The sequence below is a fragment of the Chrysemys picta genome, chromosome 4, assembly GCF_011386835.1.
Source record: "Chrysemys picta bellii isolate R12L10 chromosome 4, ASM1138683v2, whole genome shotgun sequence".
Classification (NCBI taxonomy): Eukaryota; Metazoa; Chordata; order Testudines; family Emydidae; genus Chrysemys; species Chrysemys picta.
In genome coordinates this window covers 17,811,496-17,831,208 of record NC_088794.1, presented here as the reverse complement: position 1 = coordinate 17,831,208, position 19,713 = coordinate 17,811,496, and the positions used below count along the sequence as shown (strand labels likewise).

The window sequence follows — 19,713 nt, the reverse complement described above, 5'->3', positions numbered from 1 at the left end:
TGAAGCCAAACCCATAGACAGCTGGGCACAGGTCCCCAGGGCTGTCTGTGTGGAGCAGTCCAGTACTGGGAAGGTACAAAGGCAGCTTAAAGTTTGCATACACCCCAGGGCTATGAATTCCCTGTTGTGCCTCTTAAAATCTGCCACCTTTACATTTCTATGCTTACGGACAGATCTGTTGCCCCCATCCACCATCTCCATCTGCACCTAAAGTAGATAGCAATCAAGATAGATCACAGCATATCACCTGCCTTCTTATACATAGTATGGCTTTAACACAGCAGCTGCTACTCACTGAGTCTATCTGTGATGAAGGCCAAAAATACCCTGCCAGATGCAATCAGAACAGTGAAAATGAAGGCCCTTGACCCACATGCTGTTTCTGCCCAGGAGATAAAACTTTCTCTAAAACCAAGCCTCTTTAGCAATGTCATAACTATAAAGGGAAGGGTAACAGCTGTCCTGTGTACAGTACTATAAAATCCCTCCTGGCCAGAGACTCCAAAATCCTTTTCCCTGTAAAGGGTTAAGAAGCTCAGGTAACCTGGCTGGCATCTGACCTAAAGGACCAATAAGGGGACAAGATACTTTCAAATCTTGGGGGGGGGGAGGGAGGGGAAGGCTTTTGTTTGTGTTCTTTGTTTGGGAGTGTGTTCGCGGGACTGAGAGGGACCAGACATCAATCCAGGTTCTCCACATCTTTCTAAACAAGTCTCTCCTATTTCAAACTTGTAAGTAAATAGCCAGGCAAGGCGTGCTAGTTTTCCTTTGTTTTCTCAACTTCTAAATGTACCTTTTACTAGAGTGTTTATCTTTGTTTGCTGTACTTTGAACCTAAGACTAGAGGGGAGTCCTCTGAGCTCTTTAAGTTTGATTACTCTGTAAGGTTAATTTCCATACTGATTTTACAGAGATGATTTTTACCTTTTTCTTTAATTAAAAGCCTTCTTTTTAAGAACCTGATTGATTTTTCCTTGTTTAAGATCCAAGGGGTTTGGATCTTGATTCACCAGGAGTTGGTGGGAGGAAGGAGGGGAATGGTTAATTTCTCCTTGTTTTAGATCCAAGGGGGTTGGATCTGTATTCACCAGGGAATTGGTGAAGGTTTTTTCAAGGCTTCCCAGGGGGGAATCCATTGGAAATGGTGGCAGCGGACCAGGGCTAAGCTGGTAGTTAAGCTTAGAAGTTTTCATGCAGGCCCCCACATTTGTACCCTAAAGTTCAAAGTGGGGATACAGCCTTGACAAGCAATGTCAAGGAAATGCCAATTTTCTATAGCTTGCAAAGCTTTCAGCTCCATCTGGTAAAATGAATCTGCAGCCACACAATTGTCTTTGTTGTGATTTAATGCGGTTGCTGTTGTTGGTGTCTCTCAGAAGTTCGTTGTCCAGCTCCAGATGTTAACAACGGGACACAGACACCGATGCCTAGACCTGGAGAGGAGACCTATGCGTTTGGGGACAGAGTTACAATTAAATGTGATTTTGGGTATGATATCAAAGGCAGTATCAACGGAAATGCTCAGATTCACTGCAAACATGATGGCACATGGGATCCTGCCGTACCAGTTTGCGAACCAGGTGAGTAAAAATGGCGGAGAACTGTCATTCTTCCAGCTCTGCCCTGGTGTCTCCTGTCCCTGGTGGGCAATCCTCAGCCCAGCTGTGACTGCTAGGCCAGCCTGAGTATGCACCAGTCCCCTACAGGCTGGGACCCTGAGATTCAGAGCATCTCATAGCAGCCTTTGTTACTGGGGGTTGTATGAAGCTCCTGCTACAGATTAAAGATGCTATCCCCCTATGCTCCTCTTAAGGGAGGATAGTGGTGCAAGTGCAAACTGCGGCTCTGTATCTGTTGGGGGGCGCAGGGGATCAGGTCTCAAAATGCTCAGCACCTGAAAAGAGTTTTAGGCATCTAATTATTTTACAAAAGCCTTGTGAGGATTTTAGTCACTCAAAGGCATTTCCGAACTGTGAGTGTAAATACATGAGCAGCCCTGGGACTAGTTTACCATCATGCAATGAAAAGGTGTATTAATTCCATGGGTGACCTCCAACGACTAAAACCAACCACTAAGAAAAACTATATTAACCCTCAGACTTAGTGCTACCCCCTTGTGTCACCTTAACTAACCTCCCCCTTCGCTAGTTTGGAAGAGATGGGCAGCTGGGGATAAGGATGGCTCTGTGTATCTACAGAGAAGGTTCATTTGTGGGGGTGCGGCTGAGGTGTTTGGGGGACTCGGAGGGTTTGGTAGCTTGTGTGACAAAGTGGTTCTGGCGGGACCCAACTGAGAGTGCCAATTCAGGACAAATTGCTAAAACAGGGCAGTTACAGCCCAAGGCTGGGGTTTTTCCACCTCTAAGGCAAACCAAACCAGCCAGACTAAGAGGACTTCGGTCTCACCCCACTGGCTAACTGCAAGTCTCACAAGCAATTTCCTTAGACACTTCAGTTTCCCAGTATTACCACCAGTACCACTCGCTATGGGGACAAATGGTTATGAAAACCAATACCCAAGTAAAAGAAAAAAGGTTCTCCTGATCCCAAAGGACCAAGCCCCAGACCCAGGTCAACATACAAATCAGAGCTTACCCACAAATCACGCTATTGCCAATCCTTTAGAATCTAAAGGTTTATTCATAAAAGGAAAAAGATAGAGATGAGAGTTAGAATTGGTTACATGGAATCAATTACATACAGTAATGGCAAAGTTCTTGGTTCAGGCTTGTAGCAGGATGGAATAAACTGCAGGTTCAAATCAAGTCTCTGGAGTACATTCCCAGCTGGGATGGGTCCTCAGTCCTTTGTTCAGAGCTTCAGTTTGTACCAAAGTCTCTCCAGAGGTAATAAGTAGGATTTAAGACCAAATGGAGACGAGGCATCAGCCTTATATAGTCTTTTCCAGGTGTAAGAACACCTCTTTTTGTTCTTACTGTGGAAAATTACAGCAAAATGGAGTCTGGGGTCACATGGGCCAGTCCCTGCATACTTTGCTGAGTCTGAAGGCATATTTGCCTTCTCTCAATAGGTCCATTGTATAGTTGCTGGTCCTTAATGGGCCATCAAGCAGGCTAGGCAGAGCTAACACCATGTTGTCTGGGATGTCACCCAGAAGCATAGCATAAGTTTGCCATACAGACAGTATAGAGCCAATATTCATAACTTTAACTACAAAACTGATACACACATATAGACAGCATAATCATAACCAGTAAACCATAACCTTGTCTTAGACACCCCATTTGACCCCCTTTATACAAGATTTGGGTGCCACTATAGGACCTTGGTTGCAACCATGATCTATATGGTCCCAGTTTATGTCAATAACGTCACAGCTTGGAGGAAGATTGGGAAGTTGGGAGAGCTTTGAGCAGCTGGAGGAGGTTCAGATCTGGATTTGGAGGAGTGGAAGTGTAACAGCCAATTTACTGAGTCAAGGCCTGATCTTCTAGTCAATGGAAGGTGCAGGCGTTCAGCATCTCTCTGGATCATCATCATCATCCATGTTTCAGTGCTGTTCACGGAGCATGTGAATGACTGTCACAGCAGCCGAATGGACACATAAACACGTTACCATCTTTTCATCATTTTTGTGCATGCTGTCCTGATGCCATGCACAGCAAGAGATGAACACCAAGATAGCAGGTCTAACAGCTCAAATGTTCCTCTCCCCTCAGTACCTCACCTTCAACTTCAGACTCAGTAGAGTTGCCGGCTGTGTTCAGCGCAGAACCTGTACAGAAAAGAAAGTTTTATTAAATGTTTTTCCTCCTAACACTTTTTTTTCTCCATTACCCCATTTCCTGCCTGGTTTTTAAAATGTTTTTCATTGAGCTTTATTTATACAACAACAACAAAAAAGAACCCAAACTGTGTGTTTCTGCCAACAGTGAAGCCATCAGTAAACCTGAGTCCTACACCTACAGTTATGATGAACAATACGGGTACATTAACATTAAAGACTATAAATCTGTCAATGATGTATTTCCTAAGGGCAAATAGGTTCAGTAATTCCAGGAGCCATTGAAAGGCTACTTCAGAGCACTCTTTGCTACTATTGTAATCTTTCATACAATTTCCCTAAAAATGTTAGTCTGAGCATTGCTTTTACAGGAGTCTGATTTCTAAATGCAAAACTCATTGACATCAGTGATTGCAGTTCTATTCAATCTGTGGCAAGGAATTACCCTTTTCATAGAATCATAGAATATCAGGGTTGGAAGAGACCTCAAGAGATCATCTAGTCCAATCCCCTGCTCAAAGCAGGACCAACCCCAACTAAATCATCCCAGCCAAGGGTTTGTCAAGCCGGGCCTTAAAAACCTCTAAGGATGGAGATTCCACCACCGAACCCATTCCAGTGCTTCACCACCTCCTAGCGAAATAGTGTTTCCTAATATCCAAGACCTCCCCCACTGCATATTGAGACCATTGCTGTTTGTTCTGTCATCTGCCACCACTGAGAACAGCCGAGCTCCATCCTCTTTGGAACCCCTTCCCCCTTCAGGTAGTTGAAGGCTGCTATCAAATTCCCCCTCACTCTTCTCTTCTGCAGACTAAATAACCTCAGTTCCCTCAGCCTCTCCTCGTAAGTCATGTTCCCCACCCCCCTAATCATTTTTGTTGCCCTCCGCTGGACTCTCATTTAATGTTTAATCAGCAGCTATGGAAGCTACTAAATGGCCTTACTCTAGTAAGGACAGCTAAAGTCTGTCTCTTGAAACAGTCTATTTGGATCATTTGAAATACTGATTACAATGCTTTTTACATCTAAGAATATGTCTACAGTGCAATTCAAAATTCATGGCTGGCCCCTGCCAGCTGACTCGGGCTCCCAGGGCTCGGGCTAAGGGATTGTACTGCAGCATAGAGCTCTATCAAGTCAAAGAACTAATTATAATAGGTGGCAGCAGGAGTAAATTGTTATATGGACCAACCACTAGAGGAGGATGCACAACACACTAAGACAATGGATTATATATGCATGAATAGCCTCACTGTACACACCACGTAACCAAGTATTTAGATTTGGCAAATTCTTTCGGTTAGGCTAAGTGGATGAGACTTGAGTCTGCCATATTAGAGATCTGGGTTCTCTTCCTAGATAGTGTAACTTTCATTCAGGGAGGATGGGTTGCTGAGTGATAACTTGGGTTTCGAAGGGCACAGGATCGTTAACACCAGTCAGTAGAAATAATGAGAGTTGAACTCATCATCTCCTGGTTCCCAACACGGTGCACCTTCTCCTAGGCCAAAGGATATTTTGATGTGAGGGATGGAGATGCATAATTCTGAGTTGCACATGGCAACACCTTGCAGCGAATGCTCAGTGAGAACAGCATGTTCAGGGGTTTTAGAAGTCCTTCGAGGAAGTTCTGATGAGTAAAACTGAAGGGAAATGACAGATTTGGGCAGTCTGTAACTCATGGTGGCAGCAAAAGGCACCACATTGAGCCTTTCACATCCCTGCTGCAAACCACAGAACTGTAGAGCTCTTTTAAAAAAAAAAGAGAGAGAGAGAGAATTTTTATAAAGGGAAGTGGTAGGCAGCTCAATGTAGGGGTTGCTATGGGCTTCCCCTAGAATATCTGAATGGGATCCCAGCAGCAGTCTGCAGGGTAGCCCAACTGATAGTACAGGGCTCTCGCTGTGACAACGTGTAATTGGGATAAGTCTGTCTTCTCTCGAAAGATGCAGATTCCTAAACATTAGTTTGGCAAGCTCCTGGCTCTGAGTGGCCAGCTGGTGATGGGAGACTGATGTCATGTTCATAACTGCTTTTCCCTCTTCTTTTTGCCTTAGTCATAATTACCCAGGACAAACCCACAACTGTCTCCCCCAAAGGAACAGAAGTAGCTGGTACTTCCTCAGGTAAATTGGAAGAACTTGGATTTGCTAAAAGTCTAGAATTTTGGGTTCAAATTTCCCCTTGAATAAAAATGAAATGTACAGTGTGAAGATGATTTTAATTTCTATAATTCTGCTATTCACAGATGCAAATATGATGATGCTCACTTAGTGCTTGCCTAAAAACTTGATAGAGAGCTCGTTGTTCATTTGCACACTCCATGCTCTCCTGGTTTCCCTACCTCTCTCACTGTTCCTGCACCATTTCTTTTGGTTATCAAAGCTTTTTGGTAGGTCCTTCTCCCGCTTCCAGTTTCCCAAGGATTCCCACAGTGCTCTGACCTTGGCCCATTCCTCTGATTCCTCTCAAAAGGAGAGTGACGTGGCCAATATGGTGGGTAAGGAATATTATTGTCTGGGCTGATTGATGGCAGCTCTAATGAGAGCGATGGGGGCAGGGACCTCCTTTTTGTTGTGTGGTTCTACAGCGCTTAGCACAGTGGGGCCCCGAGTCATGACTTGAGCCCTCACGCGCTATTGTGACACAACTAACAACACTATTGGCTGCAGTAGGGGGCGGCGTGTGAAAATCTTCTATCGCTCTTCGGCATCCAAGCACTGATCATTTCAGTGGCACAAACTCTCTTTCTTAGGTGTAGATTTTCCTGGGCCAAAGACAGTTAGTCTCCAAATCCATAGGGTTATCCCAAGGATGAGAATTCAGGAGTAGATAATTTACAGCTGAGAGAATTAGCTCTTGGAATGACGATAGGGGTAATGCACCTAATGCGTGTGGATCTTCTGCTTTGTGCAGACTTGACAGAGAGAAATATTAGAGAAAATCAAGTGGGTAAAACACCAGGAGGGGGTTGTCTCTAGCAGTTATTCTGCCTGACAGTGCTTTCCCTGGCATGCTTGGGGGCTTTTCTTCAAATGGCTTGGGGGGAGAATATGATCAGTTGTGGATTTGAATCTTTAAAATTCAATATGTTTTGTCCTGTGCTTGGCAAGATAAATTTCACGCCCGTCTGTTTGTGGGTGTTGATGTCTTTATGTGCCTGGAATCTCTGCCAGCTTTTTGTTGTTTAAAATAGTCAGTTGTGTGGAGAGCACCTCAAGTATTTTATAAAACTTTCTTTTCTGTACAGCTTCTGCACTGAACACAACTGGCAACTCTGCTGAGTCTGAAGGGGAAGGTGAGATACTGAGGGGAGAGAGAAACACTTGAGCTGTTAGACTGGGTAGCGCAGTGTGTGTGGTGAGCAGGGAAGCCTGGCTGTAGGGAGCTTCAGAACTGGAACTGGCCATATCCTTTCAATTGTTTTTCAAATCTATTACACTAAGGAAGCCCTGAATGGTGCTGGTCCATGTGGCTGAGTTATGTGCATGAGATTGGAATCACATTGAATTTCTGCCAAAAGCGAACTAAAAAGCCCTCGCTTCTAGTCAGTACTTTAGGGGGACCACAGCTACAAATTTGTTTCTAACTCAACTGGATTTGTTTTGGATGTGGTGATGTTGTTCTACCTCCTTTTCCCTCAACAACCAGTTTCCTGGCTGGCTTTTCAAATGCTTTTCATTGGGATTAATTTAAAACACACACACACACAAACACAAACTTTAATGACCAAACTACGTATTTTTGCCAACACTATGAAACCTACAGTAATGCTGAACAATATGGGCATAAATGAATATGTACAGTCCGTTTTTCATATTAACATTATTAACATTAAAGGCTATACATTTGTCAGCATTGTATTTTTTGAGGGCAAATAGGGTTCAAAATTTCCAGAAGCCATTGAAAAGCCACTTCACAGTAACAATGAAGGTCAGGAGTGCTATTTTAATCTTTCATGTGTTTCCTTTAAAATGTTAGTCTGAACATTCCTTTAACATGAGTCTGATTTCTAAATGCAAAACTCATTGACATCAGTGATTGTAGTTCTATGCAATCTGTGACAAGGAATTAATTAGCTATTCAGTATCTTCCACAGCCAGTGGTTAGATGATAAATGATCTTATTCTGGTAAGAACAGCAAAAGTCTATCTCTTGAAACAATCTATTTGGGTAATTAGAAATGCAGATTACAGCACTCTTTATATCTGTGATACCAGATAACATAACACTAACCTATGATGATATGCTATGGCAAAAATTGTGGTACCTGGTCTAGACAAGTTGAGTATAATGATTCTGGCTTTGCTTAGCATTTTGGCAAACGTATGACTGGCCAGTGCAGGCTTGGTAAATGAGAGCTTAGAAGCATATGCAAGAGAACCCTTAACATCCAGTGGTTCATATTATAGAAAACCTTTAATCCCAGACTGTGTCCTCCATTTACACAACGGTTTTCCTGTTGGTATTACAAGTTACAAATGTGTACAATCCTTTGAAAAGCTGCTTTGCTTCATTATGAGGTTCTCTAGGGGTGAGATCATGGTTTCCAACAGCTAATGATTATCCATTTTAGAATGTGGTGTTTACGTGACTACCTTAATTGTTCATTAATAGCTGGTATAATCTAGGGTACTAAGTGTAGCTTCATATGCATGGATTGTGGATGAGTTCCTGTAGGTTATTGACATGAATTTGGTTTCATATTTTAGCTCACATTTTTTGTTTCTCTCTTTAGGGCTTGGCATACGCATTGACATAGGCATTGGCACCAGCATTGGTATCGGTAAGTAACTTAAAACTGAAAAAATCATTCAATGCACTAAAGCTATGACGGTTTTAAGATCTGGAGTCAAGGCTATTTTAATATTGCCCTTTCTCCATCTCATAATGTTTTCCCCCTACTTAATTACTAAAGACCCTGGGATTTAGGATTCTTGAACTTGTCTGCCATTTCTAACATGCTGTAGTGCCATGTAAAAGCACTGCCATTCTCTGGAGAGAAGCTTGTATTCCTACTCTTAGCTGTTTTCTCTTCACAATATTTGCCTGAGCTAGGCAGTCTGCTGTGATTCTATCTGAAATGTGTCTGCACAATATTGGGGAACAAAAGGGAAGGGAAGAATCTCATTTCTTTATCCCCAGGGAAATCAAGAAAAGGTTCAATTGTGTAGCTCTGTTTTGGGTGAGAATACTTCCTCACCACTTAGGACTGCATATGTATGTCTGGTGCTTACCAAAAATGGAAAGGGCAAAAGCTAGGAAGGGAAGTTATAAAAAGAGCCAAGAAATCGCTTTGTAGGTTAGATTTGATAGTCTCATATTATACAGGAAATTAGAAGGCTGTTACTAAAGTTCTCGGCGTCCAGAGTTAGTCAGCCTGCAGTGTTTTCCATATAACAGATCTTGATTGTTCAGTTGTCATGCTCAGCTATTCAGAACACATTTCCCCCTTCCCTCCCAGAATTCCCACAGATGATGTAGCTTAACCTTGGGGAGTAGACTGTTCCCTAGGTAGGCACCTGTTCATCAAAGCACTTCAGCAAATGCCTAAGTCCCTCAGAAGTCAATAGGTGTTTGGTCATAGAGTATCATTGTCAAAGAGCAAATCATAAGACCACTGTGCATTTGGAGCTGTCACAAGCAGGGTTCTAGCACTTGCCTGATCAATGGAGACAGTAATTTCCCTCTGAGAATATGCCAACCCAAACCATTCTGTAACCTACATCCCTGTCACATGGCTCTAAGATGCAGCTGACCTGGTGTGTGCCGATCGGGGAAACTGTGCTCAAATCTCAATAGCAGAATTGAAATATGTTTTAATTAGCTCAGTGTGACCCCAAAGTAGACAGATTGGTAGAAGTTTTCATTTTAAGGTTCAATACAGAGAGACAATCTAATGAATTTGGTACCTTCTTTATTATATTGGGGAATTTGGTAGCTTCTTTATTATATCTATTGGGGATAGGGTGACCAGATAGCAAATGTGAAAAATCGGGACATGGGGTGGGGGGTAATTGGAACCTATATAAGAAAAAGACCCAAAAATCGGGACTGTCCCTATAAAATCGGGACATCTGGTCACCCTAATTGGGGAAGAAATCAAGCAAGCCATACTAGAGATTGAACATAATACATTCTATGACTCTTTGGTGGAGAACTTCAACACCTTGCAGGGGACTGACGGGAAGAAGTTGATATTAAGCTTGAACATCTTGGATGTGAAGTAGATTGAATACTGAGCATTTTTTTGAGATATGTAAGTTTATTTAAATCGAAGGTACCTTCTAGTGGGCATTGTTTCAATGGATTTGCATGCATGTAAAGATTCCAATTATTTAAATACCTGCAGGTTTTAGGACCATAATGTACGTACATGAAATAAGCTGGGGTATCCTTAGGGGGTGAGAGGGAATGCTTAGACTGTCCCCCACCCATTTTTTAATTACACACACAGGGACAACATTCAAAAATTGCTCAGCCAGCTAAAAATGCCAAAAAAGCAGTAGGGGCTGCTTTCGTTCAGGGACTCTTACCAAAGGTTCAGCAGCAGTTAAAAACGATCTTTATTGGCTAGCAAACTAAACCCCTTTCTGAATTGGTAACAGTCGCCAATCATTATGCAGCCTGCATAAAGCAAAAAAAACCCCCAAAAAAACGAAAACAAAATTTTTAGCCTTGCAGTTAAAAACTTATCAAAACAAAAGCCATAAAAAAAAATAAAAATAAAAACAAAAACAAGGTCACAAGCAAGAAAAAGGGAAAGGTCCCTCGTATCCTGCCCTGACAAAAAACACTGCATGCCACTTTTGTGGCCAAAAGGAACACTAAAAAAATACGTGCCCAAACCGACTGTCTCAAAACCCTCCACCTCCTTTCCCAAATCCTAAAGCGCCTGCTTTTACCCCACAAAATATCTCTTACTAAAACAACCTAAAGAAACATACCTGCATCATAAATCCTTTATTTCCTATTAATCAAAAAGGCCCCTATATAAATTGTAAAATTGCAGAACAATCTGTTGCTTGTCTTGTAAATACTAAAGCCAGTAAATCTGCTTTAAAATCCTCAAAGTTTCCCTCTGTTCCTTTGTCAACTTTGTCTGTAAATGCCGTTGGCATTTCAAATCAACCTGTTTCGCATCCTGTCACAAAACCCCTTGCGGTTTCACTAGGGCCCCTTGCTAAGAAGCACGCATTTTTGCTAAGCCCCTCCTCTCCTGTGAATCTGCTAATATATATATATATATTTTATGTAAATTAGGCTGTACTATCTAATGCACACCAAACAGCGTATTCTTACAAGTTCCTAATAAGAATACTAATCTAGTGTTGGCTACACTCCACATAGCAAAGCCGGCTAAATTACCAACAACTCTTAGCCCTGACCTTGTGCATTTGTTATCCCAAGTCCCCACCAATCTCTGGTCTGAGCATTACTCTGGATGAGCTAGGAATCTAGACAAACCTTAAGCTGTACACCAGGGGTCGGCAACTTTTGGCACGTGGCTTGCCAGGGTAAGCACTCTAGTGGGCCGGGCCAGTTTATTTACCTGCTGACGCGGCAGGTTCGGCCGATCGCGGCCCCCACTTGCTGCGGTTCGCCGTCCCACGGCCCGCGCCGCTTCCCGCCACCCCCATTGGCCTGGGACGGTGAACCGCAGCAAGTGGTGGCCGCGATCGGCCAAACCTGCCGCGTCAGCAGGTAAATAAACTGGCCCGGCCCGCTAGGGTGCTTACCCTGGCGAGCCACGTGCCAAACGTTGCCGACCCCTGCTGTACACAGAAGCATTAAAGACTTGATAAATTAGGAGATCCAACATCAGAACCTCTTTCTGGATTAAGGTAGAGAGTTCTTGTGATGTTTGATCTGTATATGAGAAGGGCTTATTTATCAGCATAAGGAAAAAAAATTGTGTCCTATGATCAGATAATCTGTCAGTGATGATAAGAGCAAGTTCCAGAGCTGTGGAGATTCAGAATTGTCTTTTAGCAAAATGTTATGTGTATTTAACTTTGTTACTAAATTGCTCCTCTTTTTTTTTTAAAGTAGTTCTTGGTGCAGTTGCTGCAATTATCCCATTGGCAGTTTTGAAGAAAAATAGGTAAGCAAGCTGAAGACATAAGTATTTCCTTTTTGAGATTTATTCTGCTTGTTTAGATGACTGAGACTTTTCTTGCATGTAGCTGATGTCAGAAAAAATAACGTGTATGGTACTCTGAAAATTGCAATAACATGCGGCACTGAAGAGATGGCATTTAGTTGTTAAATGAAGAGGGTGTCTAGAATTACTTCTCTAAAATTTATCATGAGCAAAAATGTAGAAGTTTTATAAAGCAACTTAAAGGGCCTGCTTTCTCCACTGATCCTGTTATTTCACCTAATGCTTGTTGGATACTCCCAGGAAAATCAATTCTGTATTAAAGAACACTAGTATTAAAAGGGCTGCTTGTGTTTATCCTGAATGTTTGTTAATAGATAACTATGTTTGTCTATTGCATTTGCATTTCCTGGAATAAGCATTTTCCGTTTATACAGAAATCAGTAATGTATTGTGAGAAAATCAGTCTGTTGAATAGTAAGTGTTTAGAATAGAACTATGTCAGTTGCTTTATACACATACAGCTTAATTCATTTGCTAAACAAAATAATAACACTACTTTGCAATATAATAGGGAAGTTTAACCTACGCTTTGCATTGACTTGTGGGGGAATGGACTAGTTACCATGCAGATTTTCTTGCATCCTGTAATACCACTGTTGAGTTGTGCAAAAGTATACATGGATGGGGGATGGGAAACAGGAGGAAAATTTGTCTCCTGAGGTTGTCATATTACATCTGACATATGATAGCTCATTGTCCCTTCTCATGAATTCCTAAGTAACACATGGTGTAGCTTATAATTGTCTTTTTCTTGAAATGTATCTGTACTAACTTCAAAAACCTCCTGCAGCAGTGAATTCACAAGTTCCCTACACGTTATGCATGTTTCTCACTACTTGGTATATTCAGCAACTGTATAAAAGAATTCCTGAAAACAGAAACCTCTATTAAAAAAAACAAAACAAAAAACCCTTAGTTTTAAAACAGCAACACAGAATTCTGGAGAATCAGCCCACAAACACGTTACAAAAACAAGGTTGTGGAATTATACAACTCCTTCCCCCTCAGCAACACCTTATCCCTCATGTCTAAAGAGAAAAATGTATAGATGAGAAATTGTTTTCATATTATATGATGTCCCCCAAAATGTGTCATTGTTGGTCGCTTCCTCTGAGTATCAATAAAACAGCAATATTTGATCTGATACCAAACAAGGTGAAGTCCAAAGCTTCCCCTCTTGGCATTAGCAGGTTTCCCCCACACACCACACAATCCCAGTGAATATTTTAATTTCTTGAAAGTGTGGGACATAAGTTTTTTCAAATATGTTTTTGGTGTATTTTGGAGGAAGTTTTACAAAGAAAAACAATGTTTTATAATATCTTGCTCTTGCTACTGTTAAAATTTCCAAGTAGTAAGGCTTCCACCACTTCCCCAGTAGAGAATACGACAGCTTAATGCATGTTGACATCAAATTATCTCCCTAATAGCCTAAATTTAATCTTAGTTCCTTTATAAGTTCTAGTTTTATAAAAGCTCTCCTTTTAGAAACTCTTAATTTTATTTCTGCAAACATACTTTATTCAATTAGCGTTCTCTCCTTTCCTGATGTTCAGTTCTTATTTTAGAAATCCAGATCCCTGAAGCTCCAATTTCCAAGAAAATATGAACTACCAGTGGGTGAAACAAAATGTAAACTGGGTCTTGCAAGGCATATTTTGTAATAGAAAAATATCTTCCTCCACCTAAAAATATGTAGATGGCGTCTTCTGATTCAATGTTATTTGAAAGAACATGGGGGGCATGGGGGACCCAGGAATAGTTTGGTTCTTTTATGTAAATAACGTTTTTCATTGTTTGTCCTTGCAGTTACTAACTCTGCTTACTAATTAGCCCTAGCCCCTGTTATAGCCATAATGCATGTTTTCTCCTACTTTTTCTATCGTTAGGGAAATATTACGAACTCTGCTTTAACATGAAATCAGTTAAAATATATTTCTATTGTATGCTATTGTTACACATCAGGTAATTTTTTTTTTCATTTAAAAAGTTAACATCTACTGAATTTTTAATACAAAAACTAATATTTGTTCCTGAAGGTACATAAAGTACAACATATGGAAAGTTTAAAGTGTCATATAAATTAAAGTCTAAAGCTGTAGAAGACTAAAATGTATAACAGTTTTGATTTTTAATTGTTATCTTCTTTTTTTTTTTCAGGATGAAGGTTGGTGCCAGCTAATGGCTTACAAATTAACAGATGTAATATTGGAAGAAAATAATGGAAAAGTTAGGAAATAAGCTTCATACATTTGCACTGAATTTCTGTAGTGAAAATAGACCCCTCTCAGGCACTTTCACTACAACTTTTCTCCCTTGAACTGGAATTGTAATCGGAATCCACTGCATTTGAAAAAAGCAAAAAGGAAGTGGATCATCCCTTTTGTCTTTAAAAATTGGTTTCTGAAGCAAGCAAAGGCAGTTGGCAGCATCACAATTACTTGCTGTTTGGTACACGCAGCTGGCTCCTTATTCTGCTTCTCCATAGTGCCAAATGTTTCACCTGTTAAAGAACATGTTGGCCATCTGAGTGTGGCATAGTTTGGATTGTGGGTTTTAGCTGCAGGTGGCAAGAGAGCCTGTTTAGATGCCTGCTTACAGGCTTCCCTCATGAAGTGCATAATGTTAGTCTTCAAACCCAAATGTAAAGATGCCAGACTCTAAAAGGAATGTTGTAGGTTCTTGATGTGACCTTTCTTCAGATTTAGTCTTCATCTACAGATTTTTGTTGAAGTGAGAATCTCTTCAGATAAATCCACCTTTCGTTCCCAGGTTTCTTTCTATAACTTTGGGTTTTTTTTACAAATTTGATATATAGTGTCTCCCCTAAGAGAAAAGGGTGAAGTGTATGAATTTACATGGGGTTCCAGAGATGTTCAGAATCCTGTTTCTTTCCCTACAATCAACTAGCACTTTATAAAAAGTAAGCAATAAGATCAAAAGTGTATTCCATAGCAAGTTCTCCAGTCCAGACTATTCCCCGCTCTCTTCCCTTCCATTCCCTCCCCCTCCCCCCCCCCACACACATAATGGGGGAGATCAGGGACCCATCCATATACTAATTTTAAACTACACTTTGGTCCTATGCACTAGACCTCAGATACGAGTCCTGCTGATTTTTTTGGTAATGAAGTAGCAAAAAGAAAGGTTAAGAATGTTGGAACTGTGAAAACAATCTCTTATTATTTCTAGTTAGGGAAAACGAGCCTTGCAGCCTGTCCCAAGGGGCACACTGAAGCTATTGTGATCCAAGTGTGTCTCTCTAATCTGGTAGCTTTGGAATTAGGTTTCTTTGAAAGGCCAAGAAGGAATATTTAAGGAGAGGGATGGGCAGTGACTAGGAGATTTTGGAGTCACATTTCCCATCAAAGGTGTCTCTCCTTTGATGAGGTGCTTTGAAATGTGTAACTATTTAAGTATCTCCCACATTCAGTCATAGATGAGACCTTCAAATGCAGGTTCCACAGGGAAGGAAATGATGAAAGGAAGGGAACATAAGACCGAGGAAGGACACTTGTGTGGTTAAACTACAGGAAGAGTAGAGAGACGCGGGTGTTTCCAACTCTGCTTTTGGCTCAACTGCACATTGCATTATTTATTTGTACTGCAGTAGCACCGAAGAGCTCCATTTGTGTACCAGGACTCGGTTGTGCGAGGTGCAGCACAAACACCGAACAACAACCAGTCTGTTGTAGCTACGTCAATACCCGCTGTCCAGTCAGTCTAGGTCAAAGGTTTTCAACCTGTGGGTCCACAGACTGTCTAGGATTTCCAAAGGGGGCCGCATCTCCATTCCAAATTATTTAGGGGTCTGCACATGGAAACAAGGTTTCACTGGTCTAGGTCATTGTATTGCTGTACTTTCCGTTAGTGTATGTGGTGTATGCTTGTTTCACTGCACTCCACATCCCATTTTAAAGCTGGATTTGGTTCAAATGGCTCCTTAGGGACTGCACACCTGAGAAGCAGCTGCTTGTTTTATAGACTCATAGACTCATAGACTTTAAGGTCAGAAGGGACCATTATGATCATCTGGTCTGACCCCCTGCATGCTGCAGGCCATAAAACCGTCCCTACCCCTTCCCTGGACTCTGCTGCTGAAGTCCCCAATCCTGTTACTAGTGACTTCAATTGGCAGAGACCCTCCTGCTAGAGATCCCTGCCCCATGCTGCGGAGGAAGGCGAAAAACCTCCAGAGGCTCAGCCAATCTGCCCTGGAGGAAAATTCCTTCCCGACCCCAAATATGGCGATCAGTAAGACCCCGAGCATATAGGCAAGAGTCTCCATCCTGATCCCTGTTAGCCATTATGCTATTTACCTACCATTGCTTGGTTTTCTTTACTACTATGTTTTACCATTAAACCATTCCCTCCATAAACTTATCTAACTTAATCTTAAAACCAGACAGGTCCCTCGCCCCCACCGTTTCCTTCGGAACGTGTTAGACGTTTCTTGAAGGCTGGATCCTGCAAGTGTGCTGAGCACCCTCTGCTACAAGGAGTGGACAGTGCTTAGTACATTGCAGGATGAGATTCTGCAAAAGGATTTTCCTGTTCAGCTTGGGCTATTGTGAAATTATACTGTTAGAATTCACCACCACTCTTCACTTAAGAAAGCTGCGAAGCAGGTAAGCACAACTCGCTGCCGAAAACTAAGAACTATGCATCAGGAATGTTGGCCTTCTGGACAGAGGGACTTTACTACATACTGTTTTGTCTATGGATGTGTATGAGAAACACAGCACAAAGGGAGAGACAGAGCAGAAACCAAGACAGCCTGTACAAGCAGCATCAGCTGGTAACACAACACTGAGAAAAGCTGAGAAAATGGAGGTTTTGGGGGTACTCTGCTTGGTTCTGCGAGAAAGGAAAGACGCACACAGTTTGCTTCCTCCTGGGTTGAAGGAAACAGGACTTTGTACGTTCTTTGTAAATAAACAAGATTGCACCAAAGATACCAGACTTCCATCATTAATTTCTCCTCCCATTTGGAACAACCTACAGGACCCCAAATTTTAGCCAACCGCTCAAGTCAAACAAGATAACAGTATTGACTCAAAACCAAGGTCACTAAAGCTTAAGAAAAGAGACACAGCAGTACTACTCCCAATCATTTTGTATTTGGACATGTTCACACCAGTCACTCTATTTCTTAAATACCTCAGGCATGTTTTCCTATAAACTTGTTCACATTTTGTATGTCTATAACATGCACGGAGTATTTCCTGGGGCCTGAGTGAGTGTGGCTGTAGGCTGTTTACTTACTCGATGTTTCCTTTACAGATCTAGTTTCAGGTTAATTATTATCAAGGAAATTATGTGATATCTCAAGGGGGAGCCTTAAATTTTAACTTTAAAATTGTAATCGGAATTCAGTGTTACTGAATGATGCCAGGTTAACAGCCCTGCAGAGCAAAGTTCCCTGTCCCAAACTAGGGGAGAGTTTGGTTCAATCCTCCTCCTCTTTGCTGCGAAGGGATTGAAGCAGAGTTCTATATCTCAAGTGAATGTGCTAAGGGCTGGGCTTTGAGGTATTCTCAGGTGGGGCTCCCTTAGTCCTGCCTGTTGAAGTTGTTCCACTTTAATTAACTATTGATTGGGCCCAAATACAAGTCAAGAGCACGGTAGCTCAGTTAAGCACCCTGGGTTGTTAGAGACCCTGGTTCAAGTTTTCTGTGGGCTGGATTAAAACAGTGGGCACCCCACTCTTTTCTGTTGAAGCTGTTCTACTTTTGCTTTGACTCAATCACTAGTTAATTAGAGTCTGAAACAAGAAGTCCACTGTAGCATAGGGGCTAGGGTAAGTACCTGGAACAGGGGAGACCCTGGGTCACCTTAGAACAGCATGTGCCCTTAGACTTGCCTGTTAAAACTGAGCCCCCTTAATTAACTATTGATTAGGTCCAAGCAAGTATTAAGAGTGGGAAGCCTCTTCCACACCACAGGGCTTTGGGTGTTCACCTGGGCTGTTAACCTGTGAGTTCTAGTCCCCTCTGTGCCTGCTGAGGTGAAGGGTTTTGGAAAAGTATTTGTCATTCTGGGCACTTTTAATAAAATGCCAATCACTCTTTTGCCCCCCCGCAGCCAGCTACCTGCCCAGACGGTGGGCGATCCCAGTTCCAATCCCCCCTCTGTGAAGGGATTGGAACAGGGCTCCCCCCCCCCCAGAGTTGAGAGACCCCTGTCTGAGACCCCTCCTTTTCCCAGGAATACAAGGGCTCCTGCAAAGCAGAGGGGACCTAAACAGGAATCTGCCACCTTGGCATTTCCCCTTTTAAACCTCTTCTAAAGGTGCAAAGGGAGGATTTGAACCAGGAAATCTCATTTCTTAAGCAAGCACCCAACTGCTGGACTATTGAGTGATCCTAGCCCTTTACCTGCCCCAATTCCTAGTTAAGTGAAGGAGAACAGCTTCAACAGGAAAGCCAGAGCAGCTCCCTGTTCAAAGCCTGCTGCACTAACTAGCAGACAGGAGAATTGAACCAGGACTGCTAACAGCCCAGGAAAGCACCCGAACCACTGCCCTATAAAGGGCTCCCCATAATGAGCTCTCGCTTTGGCCCAATGAACCGAAAATTCAAATGGCACAACATGAAGGCCTCAGGGTTGTCACTGTTCAGAGCCCTTCCCATGTGGCAGAGAGAAAAACTGAACCCCGGTCGCTACTACTCTGGGATTACTCGTCCCCCTGCACTAGATTCCAGGGTTGCAGTTGTGCATGTTGTGGGTGCAGCACAGGACTGGCAGGGAGGCTGCGTGGGTTGTTCTGAGCTCTGCCGTTGTGTATGAGCAGCCTTATCTCTGCTATGTCCTAACTTTTAGCTGCTTGACTTTGCAACCAAAATCAATATGAGCAGAGCTCTCATTGTATGAAGTGTCCTCGTGTATTTTTTCTTAAATGTAAGACATTTTATTATATAACTAACACCTACTCCCTCTGAACTCTTACCCTGCTACATAGCTGTACAGGCTGCTACCACTTGAGCTACAGAACTAACTACATTAACTCACAGCAGTGGAAGGTTGTTATCTTCAAATAGGCATTACCCTGGGATGGAGGGAGCATGGCTTAGCTCCCCCTCTCTCCTCCACCATCTTCCCCATGGACAGCTGCTGCTCCCTAACATTGCATATCCCCACTATGCTCATTGTGTTGGCGGAGTGCATCCTCACAGGCAGGGCTTGCACCAATGCACGGAGTGCTGCACTGTGCATGGAGTCAAGTGGAATTTTGGGTTGGGCTTGCAATGCCTCATGGGACCAAAACATTTGCACCGGGGGTTATGGGAACATGGCGTTAGCCTCCCAAGATGCACTTCCCTCCTCCCATCCCTGAAATCAACGGCAAACAAATCAAGCCTTTTTTTGTAAGCCTAGGTTACCCACGCAGATCCCATAGCACGGTAAACATGGACCCCCTAACTGTGGTGGGGCTATAGACGGAATGCATATACCTATATTGGCACCAGACCACCTTGCCAAAGAGTACATAAACCGAAAGGAGTACTTCTCAATGGTGTTGCAAGCGCCGGCGGATCACAGAGGCTGCTTCAATGATATCAACGGGGGATGGTCGGGAAAGGTGCATGACGCACACATCTTTAGGAACTCTGGTCTGTTCAGAAAGCTGCAAGCAGGGACTTTTTTTCCAGACTGCAAAATAACCATTGGTGATGTTGAAATGCCAATCATGACCCTGGGAGACCCAGGCTACCCCTTGCTCCCATGCTTATGAAGCCGGACACAGGCAGCCTGGACAGCAGTAAGGACCGCTTAAGCCATAGGCTGAGCAAGTGCACAA

The 19,713-nt window shown here is 42.6% G+C and overlaps 1 protein-coding gene across 4 annotated transcripts in view; it reads left to right on the top strand.

Moving 5' to 3' along the window:
* LOC103306413 (complement decay-accelerating factor-like) overlaps window positions 1–16,865 on the top strand; it is a 96,955-nt gene extending 80,090 nt beyond the window's left edge. For all 4 annotated transcript variants that reach the window (XM_042848973.2, XM_065594583.1, XM_065594582.1 and 1 more), the window contains 5 exons: window positions 5,806–5,874; window positions 6,999–7,046; window positions 8,487–8,534; window positions 11,798–11,852; window positions 14,073–16,865. In XM_042848973.2, coding sequence (XP_042704907.2) covers window positions 5,806–5,874; window positions 6,999–7,046; window positions 8,487–8,534; window positions 11,798–11,852; window positions 14,073–14,094 — 242 coding nt within the window. In that variant the 3' untranslated portion in view covers window positions 14,095–16,865. The remainder of the gene's footprint in view (window positions 1–5,805; window positions 5,875–6,998; window positions 7,047–8,486; window positions 8,535–11,797; window positions 11,853–14,072) is intronic.
* The last annotated feature ends 2,848 nt before the right edge of the window (window positions 16,866–19,713 follow it).